The 22,508-nt window shown below is 43.0% G+C and overlaps 6 protein-coding genes and 1 non-coding gene across 7 annotated transcripts in view; 1 reads left to right on the plus strand and 6 right to left on the minus strand.

Moving 5' to 3' along the window:
• LOC117572781 (SET and MYND domain-containing protein 4) overlaps window positions 1–4,040 on the plus strand; it is a 29,597-nt gene extending 25,557 nt beyond the window's left edge. Inside the window, exons 2-6 of the mRNA XM_034255878.2 lie at window positions 947–1,294; window positions 1,355–1,550; window positions 1,610–1,972; window positions 2,813–3,055; window positions 3,109–4,040. Coding sequence (XP_034111769.1) covers window positions 970–1,294; window positions 1,355–1,550; window positions 1,610–1,972; window positions 2,813–3,055; window positions 3,109–3,979 — 1,998 coding nt within the window. The 5' untranslated portion in view covers window positions 947–969 and the 3' untranslated portion in view covers window positions 3,980–4,040. The remainder of the gene's footprint in view (window positions 1–946; window positions 1,295–1,354; window positions 1,551–1,609; window positions 1,973–2,812; window positions 3,056–3,108) is intronic.
• On the minus strand, window positions 357–428 carry Trnat-ugu (transfer RNA threonine (anticodon UGU)). The gene has a single exon. It is a non-coding gene; the product is annotated as a tRNA-Thr (tRNA).
• A 194-nt stretch (window positions 4,041–4,234) lies between the features above and the next one.
• On the minus strand, window positions 4,235–5,529 carry LOC117572784 (integumentary mucin C.1). The gene is made up of 2 exons (XM_034255882.2): window positions 4,931–5,529; window positions 4,235–4,853 (listed from the first exon to the last, which is right to left on the minus strand). The coding sequence occupies exons 1-2, from the start codon at window positions 5,460–5,462 to the stop codon at window positions 4,729–4,731; spliced, it is 657 nt and encodes a 218-aa protein (XP_034111773.1). The 5' UTR covers window positions 5,463–5,529; the 3' UTR covers window positions 4,235–4,728.
• A 1,161-nt stretch (window positions 5,530–6,690) lies between these two features.
• On the minus strand, window positions 6,691–8,188 carry LOC117570734 (zinc finger protein GLIS2 homolog). Its single transcript, XM_034252555.2, has 2 exons — window positions 7,716–8,188; window positions 6,691–7,593 (listed from the first exon to the last, which is right to left on the minus strand). The coding sequence occupies exons 1-2, from the start codon at window positions 8,126–8,128 to the stop codon at window positions 6,819–6,821; spliced, it is 1,188 nt and encodes a 395-aa protein (XP_034108446.1). The 5' UTR covers window positions 8,129–8,188; the 3' UTR covers window positions 6,691–6,818.
• A 5,374-nt stretch (window positions 8,189–13,562) lies between these two features.
• LOC117570532 (uncharacterized) lies at window positions 13,563–14,809 on the minus strand. The gene has a single exon (XM_034252238.2). It carries the CDS (start codon window positions 14,075–14,077, stop codon window positions 13,646–13,648), a length of 432 nt encoding a protein of 143 aa, XP_034108129.1. The 5' UTR covers window positions 14,078–14,809; the 3' UTR covers window positions 13,563–13,645.
• Window positions 14,810–14,963: 154 nt separating this feature from the next.
• LOC117570526 (eukaryotic translation initiation factor 4 gamma 2) lies at window positions 14,964–18,057 on the minus strand. The gene is made up of 3 exons (XM_034252229.2): window positions 17,300–18,057; window positions 15,387–17,215; window positions 14,964–15,323 (listed from the first exon to the last, which is right to left on the minus strand). Exons 1-3 carry the CDS (start codon window positions 18,055–18,057, stop codon window positions 15,145–15,147), a joined length of 2,766 nt encoding a protein of 921 aa, XP_034108120.1. The 3' UTR covers window positions 14,964–15,144.
• Window positions 18,058–18,158: 101 nt separating this feature from the next.
• Window positions 18,159–22,357, minus strand: LOC127565686 (homeobox protein 2-like). Its single transcript, XM_052005405.1, has 3 exons — window positions 22,331–22,357; window positions 18,220–19,959; window positions 18,159–18,164 (listed from the first exon to the last, which is right to left on the minus strand). The coding sequence occupies exons 1-3, from the start codon at window positions 22,355–22,357 to the stop codon at window positions 18,159–18,161; spliced, it is 1,773 nt and encodes a 590-aa protein (XP_051861365.1).
• Between the last annotated feature and the right edge of the window lie 151 nt (window positions 22,358–22,508).

Genomic DNA, 22,508 nt, shown 5'->3' on the forward strand with positions numbered 1-22,508 from the left:
ATGTGTACAACATACAAATGCGGAATTGTAAATACATTTTTAATTGTTAGTTTTTTATATGATCGGTCAAATTCTTTGAACTCTTTATTTGACTCATTTCCTATTTAAAAATAACCTTTTTGATAATATACAGAGGTGTTAATGATCTCGCTAATACCAAAGACTATGGAATACAAAGGTATTGCATGGTATACAGCAAGCTTTCTTAGTATTTACACTTTATTGTCAGAAAACTACTAGCAAATTAATGAAATGTTTCGAAAATACTTAAATGTGTTCTCATGCAAATAATATTTAAAAACTAAAATATACATTGTTAAATGAAAAAAAAATCTCATGGGAGACGCAGTACGATCTGCCTCCTGTGAGGATTGAACTCACGACCCCTGGTTTACAAGACCAGTGCTCTGCCACTGAGCTAAAGAGGCGAATGGGCCAAGCGCGCCGAATAACTGGCATCATTTAGAGGGAGAGGCTACCCGCATTATTGACTTTCATTTGGCAGCTATATATAGCGTAATTTATAATTAAGTTAAAGGTGTTCTCATGTTCTCTGAGGCATGTGAACAACTGTACAAATTGACATGATGTCGGAAAATGCTAGAGAACTCTGCTGAATGAAAGTATCTAATGAGAAGAACGACAGAGAGAGAGAGAGTGCGAGCGTATTTCGAATATTTTGTTTGTAAACAAATGCAGCAACTCAATGCTTGCTCTCCTGATCTCGCTATATCTATCGCTGGCTTTCTCTGCTGCTCCGAATAGCACGCTTTTCCGATCTAAAAATAAAAGAGCCGAAAGTTGTCTGGATACCACACGTTGCCACTAACTATATATCCGAGAATTCGTTTAGTGCGCCTGCAGTATTCATAGACGAAAGAACTCAATTTGTGTACAACACTTGCATAATTTGATATCTAGTATATCTGAATTTCATCAATAAAAGGAAATTTGAATTGAGTTGTCGCCATGAAACTGCCACTTAGCCAGCAGAAAGGCTTCTTTGCCGAGTACTATCTAAAGCTGCGCGAAGTTGGAGCTGCCAGCTGCGAGTCGGATATTGCAAAATTATCCGGATGTGGCAACGACGACGAGCGCGTGGCCTATGTGGATCAGCTGAGCTGGGTGCGGGCGGGAGATGCGGGACTGCAGGTGCAACGTGAGTTCAATGGAAAGAGTGCCACAATTGCTGCCGAGTTGAAGGAACGTGCCACCAACGCTTTCAAACAGAAGAAGTGGTTGGAGGCGATGCTGCTCTACAGCAGAAGCTACGTCTCGTTGCCCAGCGACAAGGGTGAGTAACTGTCCACAAACCGAGGATCACTGGTGATCATTAATAAGAGTTTATCTATAGTTCTGGAGCGTGCTATTGCTTTGGCTAATCGCTCGGCCACCTTGTACCACATGCAAAAGCACACCGAGTGCCTGGTGGACATTCGACGTGCACTCGATCTTGGCTATCCCAAGGATCTGCTCTACAAACTCTACGAGCGGCAGGCTCGCTGCTACATGGCCATAAAGGATTATCCGCACACCATTAGCGCCTTCAAGTAGGTGACATTGTTTGATATTTACAAATATACATATTGACTGCAATTTTGAATGGCAGAAAATGCATTACAGCCATGGATGACTCCACGCTGCCTGCAGACAGACGCTCTAAGCTGCACTTGGATGCCATGACTATGATCAAATTACTGGACGCTGATCCACGCACGGCGAAACAAGCAGCGAAACAGCTAAAGCTAAAGGCTGCTAATGTCAGCACAGATCTCGATCAGGCACAAACCTTGCCGGATGAGAAGGAGTATGTCAGCGAGCTGGTGCGCATCGATCAAAATACTCAAGAAGGTCGCTTTGCCCGCGCCTCTGCCGATGTCCAGGTGGGCCAGGAGCTGCTCGTCGAGCGTCCCTACGTCGCCGTCCTCCTCGAGAAGTTCGCTCAAACCCACTGCGAGTATTGCTTTATGCGGTAAGTGATGTTAACTTAACATTATGCTAATTAACAGCATGTGTTAATAGCGTGCTAACAGCATGTGTTAATATAGTTCTAATTAACAGCAGATAAATCTTGCTATGTTAAAATGGGAGCAGTTTGCCCATGTTAATAACAGCAGCGTATTTAAAATAAAGAAGTCTTTAAATTGTCAGAGGAAGATTTATTAAATGAAAGATACTTACGCCGCTATAATTTAGCTGCTTTAACTTAAGAGAGAGAGAGAGTTGTTTAGTACCTTGTTAGATTAGATGACGAGTCTTCAAATAAGCCGAGGATTATTAATATAAAATATACTTATTTATATTTACATATTAATATACATTCACTTAAGAGAAGCTTGACTTATTGGTGTTTAGGTGTTTAGGTACGAAATAAAGTTTATAAATTGTCCAAGGATTAAGAAAATAAAACATGTTGAATATAAACTGAGTGTAATTTAGCAGACGTTACCTTAAGAGAGCAAATACATGTTCTCGACTTAATAACAGCTGACTTTTTACTAGAATCTTTAGCAAGAGAATTACAAAATAGTTGATGATTACGAAAATTAAAGCTAATATACATACATATGTCTAAGCTCAATTTAATTTAGCTATGTTTTGGTATGTTATTAACAGCAATTTGCTTAGCAGCATGTTAAGATAAACGTTCTAAAATAAGCCGAAGATAATTTTACTAAGAGTAGAGCTTGTAACCACAGCGAGTTGCTCAGCAACTTGCTAAGATAGAAGGGAGAATATATAAGTTTCCGAGAACTAACTAATTGGAACATACTTCTATGTACATCCCCCATTATCTGTCATTCGTTTCCAGGACTGTGGTGCCCGTGGCTTGTCCTGGCTGCTCGGATGTCGTCTACTGCTCGGAGCAGTGTCAGCAGCGGGCTGCATCCAAGTACCACAAGTACGAGTGTGGCATATTGCCGGTGCTTTGGCGATCGGGTGCCTCGATCAATAACCACATGGCACTGCGCATCATTGCCAGCAAGCCACTGGATTACTTTCTGCAACTGAAGCCAACGCTGGACGATGAACTCTCACTGGAACAGCTCTTGAGGTGAGTCTAGCTTAACAATACAATCTATATTAAATGTTCCGTACTCCACTTAGTCTTCCCAAGGACGACTTCCGTCGAGTGGCGCATTTGGAGCGGCATCAGAAGGAGCGTCCACCCTCGAATTTCTTCCAGTATGTTCTCATGGCGCGTTTCCTAACCCGCTGCCTGCAGTCCGCTGGCTACTTTGGCAACGATCCCCAGCCAGAGCAGGTGAAAGTGATCAGTTCGCTGGTGCTACGCAGTCTGCAGTTTATACAGTTCAACACTCACGAGGTGGCCGAGCTGCACAAGTTCAGCGCCGAGAGGCGGGAGAAGTCCATCTTCATCGGTGGTGCCATTTATCCAACGCTTGCGCTCTTTAATCACTCCTGCGATCCGGGTGTGGTCAGATACTTCCGAGGCACCACCATTCACATCAACAGTGTGCGACCCATAGAGGCAGGGTTGCCCATCAATGAGAACTACGGTCCCATTTACACACAGGACAAGAGGGATGATCGACAAGCCAGGCTGAAGGATCTCTACTGGTTCGAATGCAATTGCGATGCCTGTCTGGAGAACTGGCCGCTCTTCGACCAGTTGCCCAGGGACATTATTCGCTTCCGTTGCGAGGCGCCTAACAATTGTGCCGCCATCATTGAGGTGCCGCCCACCTGCAATGACTTTATGATCAAGTGCGTCACTTGTGGCGAGATGACCAACATCCTGAAGGGTCTCAAGGTCATGCAGGATACGGAAATGATGACTCGCACGGCCAAGAGACTCTACGATACTGGCGATTACTCCAAGTCCCTGAACAAGTTTGTCGATTTGCTGCGCATCATGTACGAGGTGTTGGCTCCGCCGTTCCCCGATTTCTGCGAGTGCCAGCAGCATCTGAAGGATTGCTTCCTGAATCTGGGCAACGTATACAACTTGGATTGAGATTATTAATGTGGTTGTCAGATTTGTTAAAGTGAAATAAAGTTACAATCAACCAAATATATGAAGCTTTCACTTTTTCTTCTTTTTACTAAACAACTGAGTTTATAAAAATAGTCAGATAAGTAGTAAGCTCATATTTAATTCTTGAATTCAGAGTTTGCTAAACTATATAATATAGACCACGACATCTCCAATAAGAACAAAAAAGAAAGCTACAGTCATCATCCATTTTTAATAAAAACAAAGTAGTACCGAGTTATTTTAAAATATTAAATATTGAATAAGGCTGTTTCTGGTAAATCAATATACGATTACATTCAAAATTTACCATAGAATACGAAATATTCCATATTGTCAACCAAAGTAACTAAAAGCTTATACTTTTATAGTCTCTGAGATCTAAGTGTTTTTACGAAGAAACAGACACACAGACGGAAATATATTATATATATTTTGTGAGGTCGAAGACGACTCCTTACGCCTGATACACACATTTTCTGCAGGCACGTGTATAAAAATTTAAATATATTTCTAAAGAATCCCTCGGTGAGAACTACAACCATTTAATATATTTATTTAAATTCTCTCTTCTGAAATGAAATAGATGATCATGATTAAAATATATTTATATCTACACATCATAAAGCTTAAAACGCATTTTATATTGATAAGCCTAAGCACAGCATTCTCATCGTAAAACTCATCAAAATGTTGTCGTTTTTTATGAATGGGAAATACCCATTTTAATATCAAGTCTGCCAGGCTGAACTCTGAGCATGACAGACTCCACTGTGCAATTTGGTGCAACCTGCGAATCTGCTGTTGCCGTAATAACAACAGCGATAACAGCTGATTATGGGTAATGATCTTGAATCTGGGAAATACAAATGTTTATGAAAAACATGCAATTAGTGTCAAATCTGCATATAGAAGTCTCTGTGTGCTACTTACAACCACAACCCCAGCGAACTCTGCTCCGCTCTGTTTGCTCTCTCAGATAGCAGCGGGGCACCTCCTCACTCTCGTACAGATCCCATAGCCAATGATAAGTGGGTGTGAAATGAGGTGGCCTTGTGGCTGGAGCGTAGGTTGGATAGAAATAAGGACCACCAGGGGGCCAAGAGGGGATAACGGGCGGCGTCGAAGATATTTCAGGTAACTCTGTTGTGGTTGTCAGAGGTTCCTCAACAGCTTCAGTTGTGGTGTCTGTTGTAGCTTTTGTTGTGGCTATTGTTATAGGTTCAGTTGTAGTTGTTGGGATTGTTGTCATAACTTTAGTTGTAGTCGTCAAATATTCAGTTGAGGTTGTTGCAGGTTCTGAAGGCAGCTCTACGCTCGACCCCGTTGTGGTTGGCAACTCCGTGTCTGCTTCTATCGTGGTCGTTGGAAAATCCTCTGGAAATTCGGGTCTAACATCTTGGCCCAGCACTTGAGTACACAGCAGGCAAAGAGAAATCAGTAGCAACTTAAATTTAAATTGCATTTCAAACTAGGAAATTGCTCGTGTTGTCGCGTACTGTTTGTGTTCGAGACTGAAACCCAATCAGCAGTCGGGTTCAGCATCAAGTGTCGACGCGTCTTCGCTAGTCGGCAGAGAAAATTTATAAGTATGAAACTCACTTATTCCATTCGTGGAAAACGCATGAGTAATTTGTATTTAGCTCGGTTCTTGTCGTTTCAAAAACACCTTAATGGGCAATACAAGTGTGCGGGAATCGCTGGTAATCAGTTGCTTATCGACAGTGAAACCGGCAAGCAAATACCGCTTCAATTATTTACCTGCGGGTGGATGAGCACGCGTGCGCGAATCACCTTGTAACATATTCGATTTTTATTTAATGATGTTAACTTTGCTGCACACCCGCATAAGGTGCTGCGCCAGCTCGGTGACGCAAAGAACTTTTGCTTTTCATTTAAAGCCAGCTGAATGAATGCACAACAAAGCCTCATATGCAAATCGACTGCTGCTATTGAACTTCAATTATCACGTAGTGCAATAAAGGGATATTCGCATTTCATGCATGGCTTATAATCGGGTGCTGCAAATATTAACCTTACAATATGTTTAATATTCATGACTTATTGTTCAAATAAAAACGTCATATGCAAATACACGACTCTCGAAATGGTTCATTAGGGAAGCGAATGTACGAAGTATGTATTTAACGTGTGCCCGAAAGTATGCTACATTTTTGTTTACATGTCACATTATTTTGTGTTGTGTCGAAAAGTATGCAGTTCAGTCGTAGATCGACATCGAAATTCGAAATTATTCGAACGCGGGTTCAGTCCACGCTTGCGGAGTAGCGACAATGCTGAAATAACTTTATGCACTAATGCTTCTTATTAGCGACACAACTATGCTAACTTTATACAGCTGTTATTAATTTAAATTATAGTTGGTCACTAGCAATTATCATAAACAATTCAGCACCATAACATAAAGTAAAATCACTAGGTAGCCATCAAGTTATCGTTAATCGAATTCCATGGCTTTCCTACGACTTTTGCAACACTGATATCAAGGTATAGGCGCCAAGTTTTGAATTTAAGAGCCAAAATACAGATAAGAAAGTCACAATACCATTTTTAAGACTACTACAAGTATAAAAAGCTATAACGACAATTTTACGTAAATAAAGTAATAAAATACAATTTAATAACTTAATTTTATTTATATTGCCTTCCAATTGAATTCAAACAATGTGATATAATGTGAATTATATAAGACAGTCTTTATTGAAAACTAAACGATTACCTAACATTATTGACAAGAGCTATTGTTAGCATGTTGACTAGAGAGGATCGCCACGACAGCAGCGTATATGTGCGATGTAATTTAACTCCTATGGATGCGCAGATCAAGCGGCGTTGGCGAGTCCAGATCCATTTCCATGGCAAAGTCCTCGCCGTGCAGATAACGATAGCTGGACTCCCTCGGGTGGAGCCAATAGTCCGAGGATGTGTACTGATTGTGGTGCTTGGCACGCAGCGAATAATCGCTGGCCACATTATCGCTGTCCGTCAAATCCAAATAGCATTGTGAACTGGGTGAAGAATCCACGCAGACAGCGGACAATGGAGCAGCGACAGGCGCATTCAGAGGCAGGCAGGTGTAGGATGGCGAGTGATCGTTGGCTTCGAGCATGCAGGTGGCAGTTTGGCTGGCAATCAGTTGAATGCTATGCTTAAATGTTTTCACATGCTTGCGCAAGGACGAAGGATCCGTGTAGCGTTTCTGGCAGCCGGGCACCTTGCACATATACGGCTTCTCCATGGAGTGAGTGCGTGTGTGCTTGAAGCGGTCCGAAGAATTCGAGTAAGCCTTCTGACAGCCCTCAAAGTGACATTTGTACGGCTTCTCGCCCGAATGCGAACGAATGTGAATCTTAAGATTCTCGGCCCGAGAGAAGGACTTGTCACAGAGATGGCAACGATGCGGTTTCTCCTTGGTGTGGGTGCGCACATGGACCAACATCTTGTAGCGGGCATTGAAGCCACGCTCGCTGCGCTGACAGCCGCCCCAGCGGCAGTAGTAGAGACCATCCAACAGCGAGGCAACCGCATGACGTAAGGTGACGTGTTGAGCGAGCGCCTCCAAAGATTCGAAAACTCTGCAAGTGAAAATAAAAAAGAACCCAAGCATGAGTAAAGCTATTGATAACAAAATGTTGGCTGTGATGGTGAATGTGAATGTGACTCGAACAGTAACTGTGATTGAGATTGTGACACTCACCTTCCGCAATCGTGCCAATTGCAGATAAAATCGCACTCGCTTCCGCTGCTCTGCTCGCTGCAGGACTCTGTGGGGGAGTGTGAACCAGAACCGGAAATGGAACCGGAAACGGAAACGGAGCTGGCACTCTTGCTGCACTTCATGATGACCGAGGAGCGGGAAGGACTGTAGCTGGAGGAGGACTCGCCGGCCAGGGGCAGCACAACTGGACGTGGTGGTGTGATGGGCGGTGTGGGGAATCTCAGGTACTGCATCTGTTCGCCCAGCCAGCTGCCAGCTGGTCCGGTTGTTGTGATTGCCTGCGTTATATACGGCGGCGTGTTGTACGGCGTAAAGTAGCCCGTTGGCGGCGGCTCGTAGAATTCGCTGCTGCTGCTTGGGCAGAAGATGGGTTTTTGTACTAATATATCCATAGTGTGTGTGTGGTGTGTCTTGTGGTTGTGGTTGAGGTTGTGGTTGTGGTTTGTTAAGTTTGGTAAGCGAAGTGTACGCTTTTGCGATTGGCAAACGAATGAGCTGCTCGCCTGCAGACATTCGTGTAATATTGAAACTTGATTCGCGATAACGAGACCAATAAAGAGAGAGAGAGAGAGAGAAGAGACTGCGCCGCGGCGTCTTATCAGCGGACGAAGGCTGTGCACGCAGACAGGCCTCAGGGGGGAGCAAAGCGCGCTGCGACGTCGGACATCCGAACGTACCGCGCCATTAGACCAAGTTAGTTGCGTGTGCGTACCGACACAGCCCAACAAAAAAGAGTACACCAAAAAAAGTTAACAATGAAATCGTAAGAGTGTGAACGGCAGAGAAGGGGGCGGCAAGGAGAGCAGGCTGATGTAATGACAACCAGAGCACACACTCAGTACGTGAGTGTAATAGCGTTTGACTGCGGCGAGGGTGTAAGGCGTACACTAAGAGAGGAGGGTGGGGAGTGGGGAGCAGCGGGTGCTTATCAGCAAAAACGCACAAGTGGAAAATCGGTCTAGCCGTAAGTTTGCATGAGTGCGGCCAATGATCAGCAGCCGCTGTCGGAGCCGCAGTCGAGCAAGCACTCAAGCACTCGACAATCGAGTCGCGCAGTCGAGCTGCCGAGCTAACTTTTGTGCGGGGGGTCCAATCGCTATCGCTAGTCGGGTAGTCGGGTGCACTTCGTACCCGCAAACCTGGCAAGAGAACGCAGGGCTGAGTGGGAGCAGAGCAGGGCAACGTGAATTCCCCCTCCAGCTGTGACCGTGTTACGTGTGCGTGTAGTCCGCTCCCTCTCCCGCTCTCCCGCCTGCCTCTCTGTCTGCGTGATAAAGCTGGCTGCTATCGTGCCATGCTCCGGCATAGCAAGTCAACAATGCTGCCACATGTCTTCCGTATCTTTGCGACGAACAACTTTTGCGACAATGCTCCGCCGCTGGCGATGGCGATGATGACGATGACGTTGACGTTTTTTTAGGACCCCAACATCGCCAGCTTATCACTTGGTCAAGTCGAACCGTTTCTTTTAGCGTCTGTGTTTACTTTTGAGCGAAGGCCAAAAACAACGGGCAAGAACAGAAGGCGGCGGTATCTCTATCTTATCAGCTGTGTGTGCGTCGATAGGAAGTGATTCACATTGCCCCAGTCGAATGCAGTGGGGGTCTCACACTCTCTCTCCCTCTCCCTCTCCCTGTCGCTCTCTGGGGCACTTGCATTACATAAATAATTGTATTCGGAAATAGAATGACATCAACACATCCAACGATATGACCGATGATCATGATAAGACCGAAGCGCCCCGAGTCAATCACATGAGCAATTCTTGATCGCTAGATTGAAGCAGGTGCAGCCCTTCAATAATTATAGTGCGCAACGATTTTGTGAAGAGATCAAAAATCATGATTTATTTTTAGATTAACGCACAGATAACGAACGACTTGGGGAATCGCCCTCTGGACTATCATGCCAAATCACAAAGTACACCTGAGGCATTGTCTATAATTATAGCATAGCAGAGATAGAGTTGCGATTCGTTGTCGCGAATGTTCTCGTATTCCAAATATCTGATTTCTAAGAGAACTCAGACTAGCAATTAAACGGCTCTCACACACACAATGAAATTAAAATGCATACACAATACATATTTTGTTATGTTTGTGACTCAATTCAAATTTTGAATTTGTTGTCTAGATTTCCATACCCAAAATTATCAGTGACATCATTCTCACTCCCAAACTGAAAGTACAGTCTTTAATTAAAATTAAATTGTATAATCGAGCTTTTAGAATTTAGAAAACCGACTTTAACCAGCAAGATGGGCTACGAATAAAAAAAAAAATGTATAAAAAAGCGTTTTAAATTAATTGCAGATTTTTATATATTATTAAATTAAATTTAAAACACATTAATTTACATATTCCTCATAATTTCTACAGCAATAAATTTCAGATTTATCGGTTTAAGATAAACACTGTTATCTCATAATAAAGAATTTAAACATTCAATTAAATAAATTCCCATTGAAATAATTTGGTAAATATTTGCTAAAATTCCAAGAACAAAAGCCAGCAACAAAATCACTTTCAACAATCTTTAAGTACAGTTTCACAACATAAACATTTCATATAATATAAATATGTATATAGAGATTACCGATGAAGAGCGTTTCTTTCATGCAGAGAGCGTTTAATGCAAGGATTAAATCTTATCTTAGGAAAATTTCCCTGAACAAATGCCATCGGGAAATCCCCTCTTTACGCTTTACAAATCCGTATCAGTTACTCAGTCAGCATTCAAACGTGCTGAATTCGGTTAAAGGACTCGCTGCTCTCAATTGCGATTGCCATGACCCCAATTTGGTGCTCGGCATGCGCGACATTCCCTCACATGTCGAACAACAAATAAATAAATAAATAAATCCAGATTTACTGGTTCCCCTGGCAAAAAACACGAATTGAACTTTGTATGGCGCGAGCTGCGATTGATAAGGAACCGCAACAGAGGCGGCGGCAGAGCCTTTGGTTTCTATAGACCACAAAACTCAGCAGATCCATCCGCAGGCATCCGAGTTCTCTGCACAGCTTGCCATCCCCAAACCCCGTGCAATCCCCAATCCTCTGACTGAGCGACTAATCATTGTCTGAGATTAGCGACAGCGCCAGAAACCTCTTAGAGGTGAACGCGTGCTGATCGTTGCAAACAATTTTTATTAATTTTTCCGTAGTAAATACGAAAATGAAATAATAAATAAAAAAAAAACAATATATATGTATTTGAGTAGTATATATGTGGACAGAAAACACACTCCCCAGCAAATGCGCCATAAATGCTTCGAGACTGGGTCTAGATACGGATAATACACAATAACCGGATCGAACCGGACTCGCGTCTATTGCAAACTGTCATATAATGATGTTCAATATTTCTATCAAATTAACAACATACTCGACGCTGATAACATTGGGGTCTGACTGCTTGGCTGCCGGTCTGGCTGGCTTTCTGATCGCTGACTGGCAAAGGTGCCAGCTGGAGGAGCGATAAGCCAACAAAAAAAAAAAAAAAAGAAAAAACCGACCAACAATGCGACTGTCGCGCGCTCTCAATTCGCTTTCGAAATGGAAATGGGATTTCGATTCGGATTCAGATTCAGATTCAGTTTCACATTCGGCAATGAGTTCGGGCTTATCAGAAAGCTCGGCTTACGAAGATGCACTCAGATTATGTTGTAGCAAATCTTGGGGGATGGACTCTTGTTTTCTTTAGCTCTGTTCTTCTTTTTTCAATATTTGCTATCTTGTCGAGACTGTGGAACCCACTGGGAGTCTGCCTGCTGCTGATAGGACCCAAAAGCGAACTTTGTCTTCTGCTCAGAACGCGACAACTTCCAATGGCTAATTGCTATGTTGATATTCCAATCTATTGCACGCCTTGCGACTCGCGACTCGCGACTGTTCTCGGTCGGTGGTGGTCGACAACAACAGACGTGCAAAGTCCAAAAGTATGTACTATATACTATATACTCCGTCTACCCCATGCTACAACGCATCACAATCGCAACTTCGCCAATTGCTAAAGTGGTATTGCATGCAAGTCGGGCATGTAAACCGACATCGATTTCCGACGGGATTGTCCACAAAAAATGGAAAAAAAAAGTCTTATCGCTGCCGAAAAAAAAATAATAAAAATATCGGCAGACATATGATATGGCCAATGAGTTGGTAAAAATAAAAGAAATCAAATATCATTTCAGACTTTTGCCTGCCTTTCTATGTGTGAGTGCCGAGACCCCTTTCGTCAGTAGCAACACAGGTATTTATACAGGTTACTCTTGCCGTTATTTGTTGCTTTTATTATGTTTGGCTGATACTGCTGACAATATCTCGTCTAGACGCACTATTATTAGACCACACAAAACAAATTTATTAAGCATTTTTGCTATAAATTGTAACCCAAAAAATTCCATGGCAACTTTTCTGAATACTTGCTAAATAAAATACTTCCTTTTTACTACAAAAAAAATTACATTTTTCATAGGCAGAGATTTGATCGAAATTTTATTGTAAAATCTCAACAAAACCCGGGAAAAATGTTGTCAGTTCTTTAGTAGACTTATGAGCTTATCAAATTCTGCTGATTAAAACAGATAATCGTTGTGAAAATTATAAAATTTGATAAAGTACTGGAAGTCATTGAAATGGAACCCCAACAGCGTACAAATGTGTTGAGGATTTTATAATAAATGAAAAAATGTTGTGGAAAATTTATGAAGCAGACATAAGGACTTCACATCTGTTAAAGAATTCGAAAACACAACGAGCTTAACCAATCCAGATAATTGATAAAAATATAATATAATTATAATTTTACTTAAATAAATTTACCTTGAAATAAATCGTTACAAAATCAACAATTCTGTTAGGAATATAACTTGAATCCCAACAGGTTTTGTGATATTGAATAGAGCAAACATTATTATTGCTCAAAGACTATTTCAAATACTCAACTACTTAAGGAATCTGTACATTTTACCTGCAATTAACAATTCTGCAAAATTAATTTCAAAAATGGAGAAGCCAAACCAATTTAAGTCACCTTTGAAAATTTTCCCATATTCGATAAAACATGATAATTTCAAATTGTTTTTTGAGAAACTAATCGCTTATGATGACTTTGCGTTAAGTACAAAAAGTTCTATGGTATTATTAGATAACATTTTTGCAGATTTAGCACTTTATGAACACTCAACGTTTATCCTCAGGCTTCAACATCCAATGAGTAATCTCTGGCATGTAAGCCAAGTGATGCAATCCACGTTTATAATTGCAATTGAAAATAAAAGATTTACACACGCGCAGCAGAGTTATCAATCAAAACGTAAACGCAACATTTTTACGGCTTACGCGAGTTGCGAAGGGGTGTGGGAGGGTGAGGGTAAAATAAAGTCTCAAGGCCACTCCGACATTGACATCCAGAGCGATAAAGCGCGGAGGAGAGTGCAGACCACACACGTGTGCGTTCTGACCGAGCTTGAGGGACACACACACCTGCGTGGAGTGACCTCAATCACAGCGATATTTTCTATGACACAGCACTACTGATAATGCTTGAAACTTACTCGAATTGGTTAGCTAGAGGGTATTACGACTGTTGGGGACAACGAATTGAAATTTGCGCACGTTTGTGCTTGTGTGTTGCATTTCGAACTGTCCTCGAACTGCGGAGTTGACGCTGGGAGCAACTGCAGTTGGAGCCGCCGTGTTGTCCGTGGGGTCGTGATGCACCAAAAATAAACAGACGAGCGAGTGACCCACACGGTGGTGTGTTGGAGCCATAAATAAATAAGAGTATTGGATATATTGATGTAAGTAAAAATACATTTTGTACTAAGCGCCTTAGTTTGCTTTAATCATAAATGCTTAAATATGAATATGTACATACTATGCTGCACTGCAGACGAAGTCTTTTACTCATACAAAGTGCTGGAGATTGTCTTTCATATATGTGACAAGCTCTTTTTCAAATACTGGTCTCGTCAGATTATCAAGTCGAATGTTCATGCTCACATAGAACTGACGTCCATACCGAGCACTCAGTTTTGTGGCCATGACCAGGGAATCACTTTGTCCCGACTCGCCCATAAACGTGGTGCCAATTGTATCCTTGCTGGGCGGACGTGCTGGCATTGCAACGGCCAGCTCGTCCAGACGGTTTGAGTCCTTGGCATGCAGGAAGAGCATAGTGCTGCCGTTCATCTTGAGGACGCGCAACGTGCACTGCACCAAGCCCTTGTCCAGCTGGGCCACGTGTGATGTAAAGGGTTCCAGCGCATCTGTCGTTTGACCTTTGACTGCAACATTGCCTGCCGTTTGTTGTGGCTTCAAGACAGCACAACTTTCCATTTTTGAAAGGGTTTTAAAATGTAAACAATTGGTTTAAACAAATTTATAGAATGAAACTGCACTTTCTGTTTACGAGCAGTGTTGACAAGTTGAAAAATTGTGAACAGGGCTACACAACACAATCAACAGCCGGCGGTCAGTGTTGTAAAACGAAATAAGTTTTACCGGCAAAATAAATGCGATTTCAAAATGATTTTCGCAGAGATCGATTAGTTGAAAGAAAACACGAAAATTTCGCCGTTCGCAGTGTTGTTTTCATTTTATTAAGGCTATAATTTGATGTTGGCGTTTTTAGTTTAATTTTCGAGTTAAAATACATTCAGTGCTACGATTTGTTACGAATTCGATGCTAGCTCGGAATTGTGAGCCTTTTAATGGTTATCTGTTATTTTCATTTCATTTGTTAAATATATGTTGTATATATGATGCGTTGTTGTCACTTTGATTTGAACTACTTAATAAATACATATGAATGAATTGAGGGCTGTGCGAGTAGCAAAAAAATAAAAGAAATTCATAAAAAATGAGAACATTTCGATCAGTTCCGGTTCAATAACTTGAAATGAAATTCTCTAATTAATATACAAGTATATTATATAAATCGTACATAATTGAATTGTGTGTTTGTTACACTCTCTTTTCATTTTTACTAATTTGTTTCATTTTGTTTCTTTCAATCGCCTGACTTCTCTTTAGGAAGGTTTTCATTTTTCATATTTAGTTGAGTTAAATATCATATTGTTGATTACGTTTGCGTCTATTGCAGTTTTATTTATTGGTGATTAATTATTAGTTGCTTGAACTTGAATGAATATCAAATAATTTGGATTAACTTGTAGCTTTTTCTACTATAATTTGACTAACATTTTGCAACCGCGATTTCAACTTTCATCTGTTGTAATGTAGTAATGTGTTGTTTTTTTTTTGTTCTTTTATAAGCTTATTTTTGTTTTGAATTTTTTTTTTTGTTTTTTTGTAATATTTTTTATGTTTTTTACTTTTTTTTGCTGGTTTGCGAATAAATATAGAAGTGATATACATATATAGTGGTTATGCATTTGGGGTATTTAATCCTCGTCGTCTTCAGATTCGGCTTCCTGTAGCCAAGTCAACCAGGCATTCACTTGGAACAATGCTGACCCTTTGCCTGGATATTTGTCAGAAATCTCCTCCTTCCATAAAACGAATGCCTCCTCCTCGATAATTTCGGAATCGTACAAATATTTAAACCAACGGCAGAGCATGCCTATAAAAAAAATTAAGATTATTAGAACACATTTGTTGAACCTCAATCTTAGGTTGTACTTACCCTTGGGGAAACTTTCATTATAGCAGAAGAGTTGCAGGGCATAAAGTGCCATCAATTGCAATTCGTTTTGACTGAGGAAAGTCTGCAGCATTTGGCTGTAGGTTTCGAGCATGGCCTGTTCCTTTTGTGTGATCGACTTTTCGGGGTGTTCCTTGGGATCCAAGTTGCTGGCCAGAGTCGTCTCCTTGGTGATGTACTTGACCACAACGGTCATTAGGGCCTGTATGAAACCCGGGTCCTTGTAGTATTTGTTGTCGACATTAGCCTTTATCCATTTGTAGAAATTTGTTGGATTGGGATCGCTTTGCAGCTGCTTCAACATCTCGGCCTGTACTTTGAGCAATGGATAAAGGAACGAAAGCTGTCGATCCTCAAGTATTTCAGCCAACCGCTCCTTGTTGCGGTCCACCTCCTGCAAGCTGTTCATCAAATCAATTTTGCTGGCACGGAATTTCTCTTCCAATGCATCCTTGCCAATTGTTTTGTGGAGCTGCTGAAGCACCAAAAGGAACAATGGATAATGTTGTCCATTGTCGGTATAATTGGAAATGTCACTTAGCTTGATCAGTGCCGGCTCACAAACTGTTTTCGCCAACACAGACGCCACTAGGGCTGTGATACGTGGATTGAGCGCCTCTCGTTCATTCATTTTGTTCACCAGCTGCTTGAAGATCTCAACAATGACATTAGGCTTGATATTGGACTGTTTGCGCAATGTCTGCAGGAAACGCACGATGCGCTCCAAGTAAACATCGTTCACACGGTCCAGCACATCCATCAACAAATTGAGGCACACATCCTTTAACGATTTCTCTGGCAACTTCAATTCGAGGAAGCCATCAACCAATTGTGTAAACTGATCTGCAGCCTCGCCGTCAATTGGTTCGGTTGTCTCGCCTTCAACGGGCAACACTTCTTCGGTTTGTTCATCATAGTAGAATTTCTCCTTAAAATAGACTGTAGCTTTCTTGGTCAACTCTTCCTTGCTGGGTCCCTTGTCCTTCTTTTGCTGCTTGCTTGAGCCAGTACCTGTGGTAGTCAGTGCTCCAGAGCTTGATGGTGTTGAGGGTCTCTCGACGGAGCCATTCTTAGAGCTACCCTGCTGCTCCTTGGTCTCAACAACTGCCGCCTTCTTTTCCACATTGTTTTCTACGGCCGTTTGTCCGGTTGCACCAAAGTTGGGCGACGACGATGTCGCCTTGAGGCTCTTCTCTGACTGCTGTTGAGCGTTCTGCAAAGCACGATTCTCCACGCCATACTCGGCCGATGGAGTGGACGATGGGCGTGCTGGATTGGTCATCAGATGTGATGTGGGTGTGCCCAATAGCGGATAATGCGAATTGGATAGCTGCGACGCCTGCTGCTGCGATGACGATGATGAATTGCCGCTGGGCGGTGTCGAAATGGGCAGTGTGGCTGGGAATTTCTGATTTTGTGAGGCTGCTCGGAATAGTAATGAGTTGGCTGCCGGACGCATTTGCAAATTCTCGACCGAATCTTGATTGGTGGTTATCAAATTGCGCTTGAAACGCGGTGCCAGCTCCTTGCTGCCCAACAACAACTGATTGCCACCATACTGTCCATCGCTGTTGCGATCGTTGTTCCTATGAGAACCGCCGCTACCACCGCGAGATTCATCACGATTGCCGCCACCATTGCCGTTGCCTCCATTCTGATTGTTGTGCTTGTTATAGCGATTGTTATAGTTGCCACCGCCGCCGCCGCCGTTGCCACCGCTGTTGCCGCCCTGGTCACGATTACGATCGCGATTGTTGTACTGGCGATTGTCGCGATCACGATCCCGGTCCCGGTTGCTGCTCGTGGCAAATCTACAAAAACGAAATTAATGGGATAAACAACATTGAAATCTAGTTATAGAAATAGTGTGAGAATAAAGAACAGTGTACACATACGGTGAGACAATTGGTGATGAGCCAGTGACACTGAGGCCACTGAACATGTCATTGTAGCCGCCGGTCTGTAGATTGAGATGGAATCGATTCATCCAGCTATCGCCGTCGCGATCATTGTTGCGCATATCGCGATTGCGATTGGCAAATGGGGTGCGTATGATTGAGTCATCGTCCGAGCGTATTTGCTTTATGGGGACGGGTCCTTCGGCGCTGCCGCCCACTTTGCGGGGTATCCAGTGATTCTGTCGGAGCTCGATAACATCCTTTAGCATGAAGCGTATCCTTGGTGGATATTCAGTAGACTTTGAACGACGTTCCAACGTCTCAAAGTACTGGTTCATCAGCTCTTTGCCCTGTTCTGAATCCAAATTCTTGCCGCAAGTCTTGAGCAATTGAGCCAGGCATTCCATGTCCTCGCACATTTCCTGCGCACTGGCCGTACGTTTCTTTTTCTTATCCAATAGCTCCATAATGCAGGCATGCAACACATTCTTCGATAGCATATCCAATTTATTGAGCTCACCGATAAACTTGACATTGCCCAGCATTCGCTGTTTCGCCAAATGGCGACGCTCCTCCTCGTCGGCTTCATTCTCGGGTGGCGGACGATTATCGTTGGTCTCGTCACGCTTCAAACGATTGTTGAACTTGTCGCGACAGACGGCGATCAGAAGACGTAGAAATGTGCACGAATTGTTTGGTTCCTTTTCAAATGATGGCGCTTCCTCGGAGAGACGCTTGCACAGCTGTGCATACATAGACGAGTACTTAGGCTCGTCCAAGGCTTTATCGAATATTAAAAGAATGACCCCATTCAAAATGACAATAGAGTTTAGATCAAGTTTCAGCAGCTCATCGCTTAGCTCTTGGAATTTCTCCGGTGTCAATTTGTTCAGTATGCCACGGACACGTCGAAACACTGCATCATTCTTCTCGCTTTGCGTGAGTCCATGCTGTGGACGCAACGATGGCGGTATCCAGCGTCCAGTTATCGGTTGCTGTGCCGCTGCTGCTGCTGTTGCCACTGGTGGTGGCGTTACCGATTTAACCGGAACTTGTTGTTCCTGTCGCTGCTGCTGCTGCTGGTATTGATTCTGCTGACCTCCTCCTGCTGATGCTGACGAGTGATTCAAAGATGCCGACTGGCTGTTGTTGATACCACTATTATTATTATGCCTCAGGCTTTGGCCACGCTCGTAACGCTCATCAGAGTTTCGGCTACCAGACGATGACAGCGAATCGTTGTTGCTGCGATTATTATTATATCGATTGCTGCCAATTCCCGAATGCCCGCCGTTGCGTTCTAGACTGCCACCTCCAATGCCACTGCCGCTGCCGCCACTGTTATTGTTGTATCGCTGATGAGCGGGCGATTCGTCGGCGTAGCTATCCCTGCTATCCCGATAGTTGTCTCTGCTGTCCCTGCTGCTGGTATAATCGTCGCGATAGCGACCACTCAAGCTATGACCATCATTATTTCCGGTGCGTTGAGATGCGTAACTTGATTTGTTTGGATTGCCGTTGCCGTTGATGTTGCTGCTGTTATTGAGGCTCCCTCCAGACGTCGATGAGTTGTTGGTGCCGTAGTGACGTTGCTGCTGTCCGCTACTGTTGCCATTGCCATTGACCGTCTCGTAGCGTGAGCTGCCGTTGTTGTTGTGATGGGAGCGATAGTTGCTGCCGCTCGAATTTGAGCTTATATTGCGATTATTATAGCTGCTGCCGCCATCGGAGTTGTTGTGATAGCTATTCCGACTACCACGATGGACTCCACCGCCGTTATAAGAGTTGCTATCAGCGTTGCCGTTGCCAAGCGTCGACTGACCGCCGTTCAAGCCGTTGTTGTTACCGTTTGCACCACCCAAAATGTCACTATTTTTGTTATAGTAACGTGACGACGACGAATCGTTTTGGTATGATCGTCGAGGCCTTGGGCTTAGCTCAGAATCGTGTTGACGAATTTTGACGGAATTTTTATTATAGCCACTGGAATAGTGTCCGCTTGGGCCACCAACTGAACCAACTGCACCAACTCCTGATGATGCGCCACTTCCGACAGATCCTACGGAACGATTACCGCTGTTGCCAACAGATTTATTAGCACGATAATTTCCGCCGCCGCTGTGATTCGATGCAGGCGATGAACCCTTATCGATCTTCACCAAATTCTTTAGATTGTTGAAAGTATCGGTTGCGGTGGTGATCGGCAATAGATTGGGACTGGTGTTCAGCAGGGTTTTTTGTCCTCCAAGCGTAGTTGGCGTCGCCGTTGTCGATGATGTTGTCGATTGTGGTGTCGGTGGTGTTTGGCCTCCGGTGCCGGTGCCGATGCCGCTACTGCTGGTGACGCCTAAAACGGCGCCGCCGCCTCCGCCTCCACCGCCTCGATTGGTCAATTGATCGTAATTGCGCTCGATGATATCGTTTTGTTGGGCCGTTATTACCAGTCGCAAATCGTTGACGCCGCCGCCGATGCTCGTCGTGTCACCGGTACTGGTGCCTCCCTCAATGGTGATCGCTTTGGCGCCCCGAAACTGATCTATGATGACGCCTGCCTGATGCCCGTTGCTTGTACCGTTAGCCCAACGATGCGGACTATCGTCGTAAGTGTGCAAAAGGGGAGCGGCGTCGTACGTTGATAGTGGAATGGTGATAATTTTCTTTTATCGACTTGGGGGCGAAATAAACGTTGCCTTCTTCTTCGTCTTTGTGACAAGCTTCACGCACAAGATTGCTTGTTGCTCGTGATGCTTTCGCTTTCTTCGATCTTTGATCTGTTGCTCTCGTTTGCGGTGTTGTGATCGTCGACAACTGTTGGCGTTTCTCAACACTACAAAACAGATTTTTGTTCGTACACACTGACAGAGAGCGAGACACACGCACACAGAGGACGCACAACAAACACACACACAATATATATAAGAAGATATATATGAATGTATATATAGCAGACACTGCTAGTTAACGATGATTGGGGCTTCCTTGCGGTTGCTTTGTCCAAAAAATTGTCTCTTCTGCGGCGGCTGCGCACTTCTTCTTCGTCTTCCTTGTCCTGTGTGGGCTGCGCGTGCGCTTTACCGAGAGAGTTATGTAATTTGTAGTTCTATATAGATTCCTGTCCTAATCGGATATTGCCGTTCTCCGTTCTGCTTGCAGTACTCCTATAGGAATCCTTTTAAATGAAACAAAGAGAGGACACCGGGGAAAGAAAAACAAATTAAAAATGAGTTTAAAAAACGGGAAAAGTTTCCAATACTATATAGACAAAAATCGAAACGAGACAAAGTATTTTTGTACTTTTTTTAATATCTATTATTTAGTGTTAATAAATACGTACGAGGGCTACTGACAAATATGCAAATGAAAACTGTGACAACAACAATTACATACATATGTACATATACATGTATATATAACTTGCTTCAGTTTTAAACATTATAATTAACAAGTTATTTATTGTCAAACTTAAAACTATAATTTTCAATAGCGTCGTCTGTCGTAATTCTGATATCATCGATAACAACAACAAAAGTATGAGTAATCATCGAGTTCCTGAACAGCTGTTAAAATGGCAGTTGACACACTTGAAAAGAGCTCAGCTCAGCTTAAGAGCAGCTTAAACAAGTATGCAGGTACATATGTATGTATGCAAATGTGTGTGTATTCAAGTATTGTTGATCTAACGGTTTCGCTAAAGCAGTACTATTGACAATGGGGAAACCGAACAAGCAGCATAAGTATAAAACTGGAATTTTAATGAAAATAACCTCGCAAAACACCTTCAAGTTTATTTCACTTTTCCCCCACACACGACGCAGCGCAATTGAGCGACTCACACACACACTACAATCACTTAAACGATTATTGCGTTCTCACTCTGCTTGGGGAAATGTGCGACTGCATGTGTGAGTGTTGTGAATTTATGTAAAGCTGCGCGCAACAGAGTTGCCCCGATGTCTTGTCTTACGGGTACAACAAGCAATTATAATGCGCATATATAAATTGCATTTATTATATGGTAAATGCAATTTACCCGAAGGTGCTCAATCAATATTAATACACTACTTTAATGCGCTCAAATTGAATTTAATATGCACAAACAAATTGAGTGGGGGCAACTCTCTCAGGTCGTTGTTCGTTTGCTTTTGTTCTTTGTTGGCCAGTTTCCTTTGTTTTGCGCGCGCTTCTCTACTCTTCTCACAATCTCTTTCTCTCTCACTTCTTCACTCTTGTCTGCCAATGATTGAACTCCACTATATGCGAAATCTAAATGGGATGTGGATGCTCACGTATCTCACGCACACATGCACCACATTTGCTTGCATGTGGGCAGGCAGGCACGTACACATGCACACGAATGTATGTATTACACATACATATAAATAAATGTACTCATTTCGCTAGACGTTGCTGCTGCGCACAAGCACGCGAATTTGTCAGTGTCAGTGTCCTTTCTCTGTATGCGTATAAGTAAATGTCCGCTTGTGTATGCGTGTGTGTGTGTGTATGAAGGTTTATGGCCTCTGCTAGAGCTTTTGCTGTTGCTGCGGCTGCTGTGTGTTGTTATTGTTGTTTGCCTGCGTTCTGCGCCATCGAATTAAAGTCTCTTGACCCCAATAAAAATGTACTAGATGGGTGCGTCGTCGTATTGTTGATTAGCGAGCTTAGCATAAATAAAAATACTTCGCAGCAGACATGACTCACATTTACTTGCTAAAAATTTCACTGTTCGCTAAAAACTTTAACTTATAAAAAGCTTTATCACACTCACACACAATAACTTTCATGCATATGGATATGTGTACAATTCAAATAAAAATGACAGCTACGAAAAGTGCAAATCGAAAAAGAAAGAATGAAGCAACCCTGAGATTTGAGACTGGTTTGCATGTAATTAGTATGTATTGTATATACACTCATACATACATAAGCATGCAGCTTAATGTCTTCTAAGCACCCCCAAAGTGTCCAAATGTAAAACCACCCCAAAAGAGTGCGCATATAGCCGCCTCCCCTCCGCCTCTCTCTCACTAAGCGTTCGTTGCAGCGCGAAGACATCGACAACGACATCGACGACCCCGACCCGACCCGACCGAAAACGACGCCACCACCAAGAGACCCAGTTGTGGATGATTTTGACCTCAATTCGAGTGAGTCGTGCACAAGCGCTAAGTAAACCCCATCTACACTACACTACAAACAGAAGAGA

Source organism: Drosophila albomicans, chromosome 3 (genome assembly GCF_009650485.2).
Source record: "Drosophila albomicans strain 15112-1751.03 chromosome 3, ASM965048v2, whole genome shotgun sequence".
In the NCBI taxonomy this organism is placed as follows: Eukaryota; Metazoa; Arthropoda; class Insecta; order Diptera; family Drosophilidae; genus Drosophila; species Drosophila albomicans.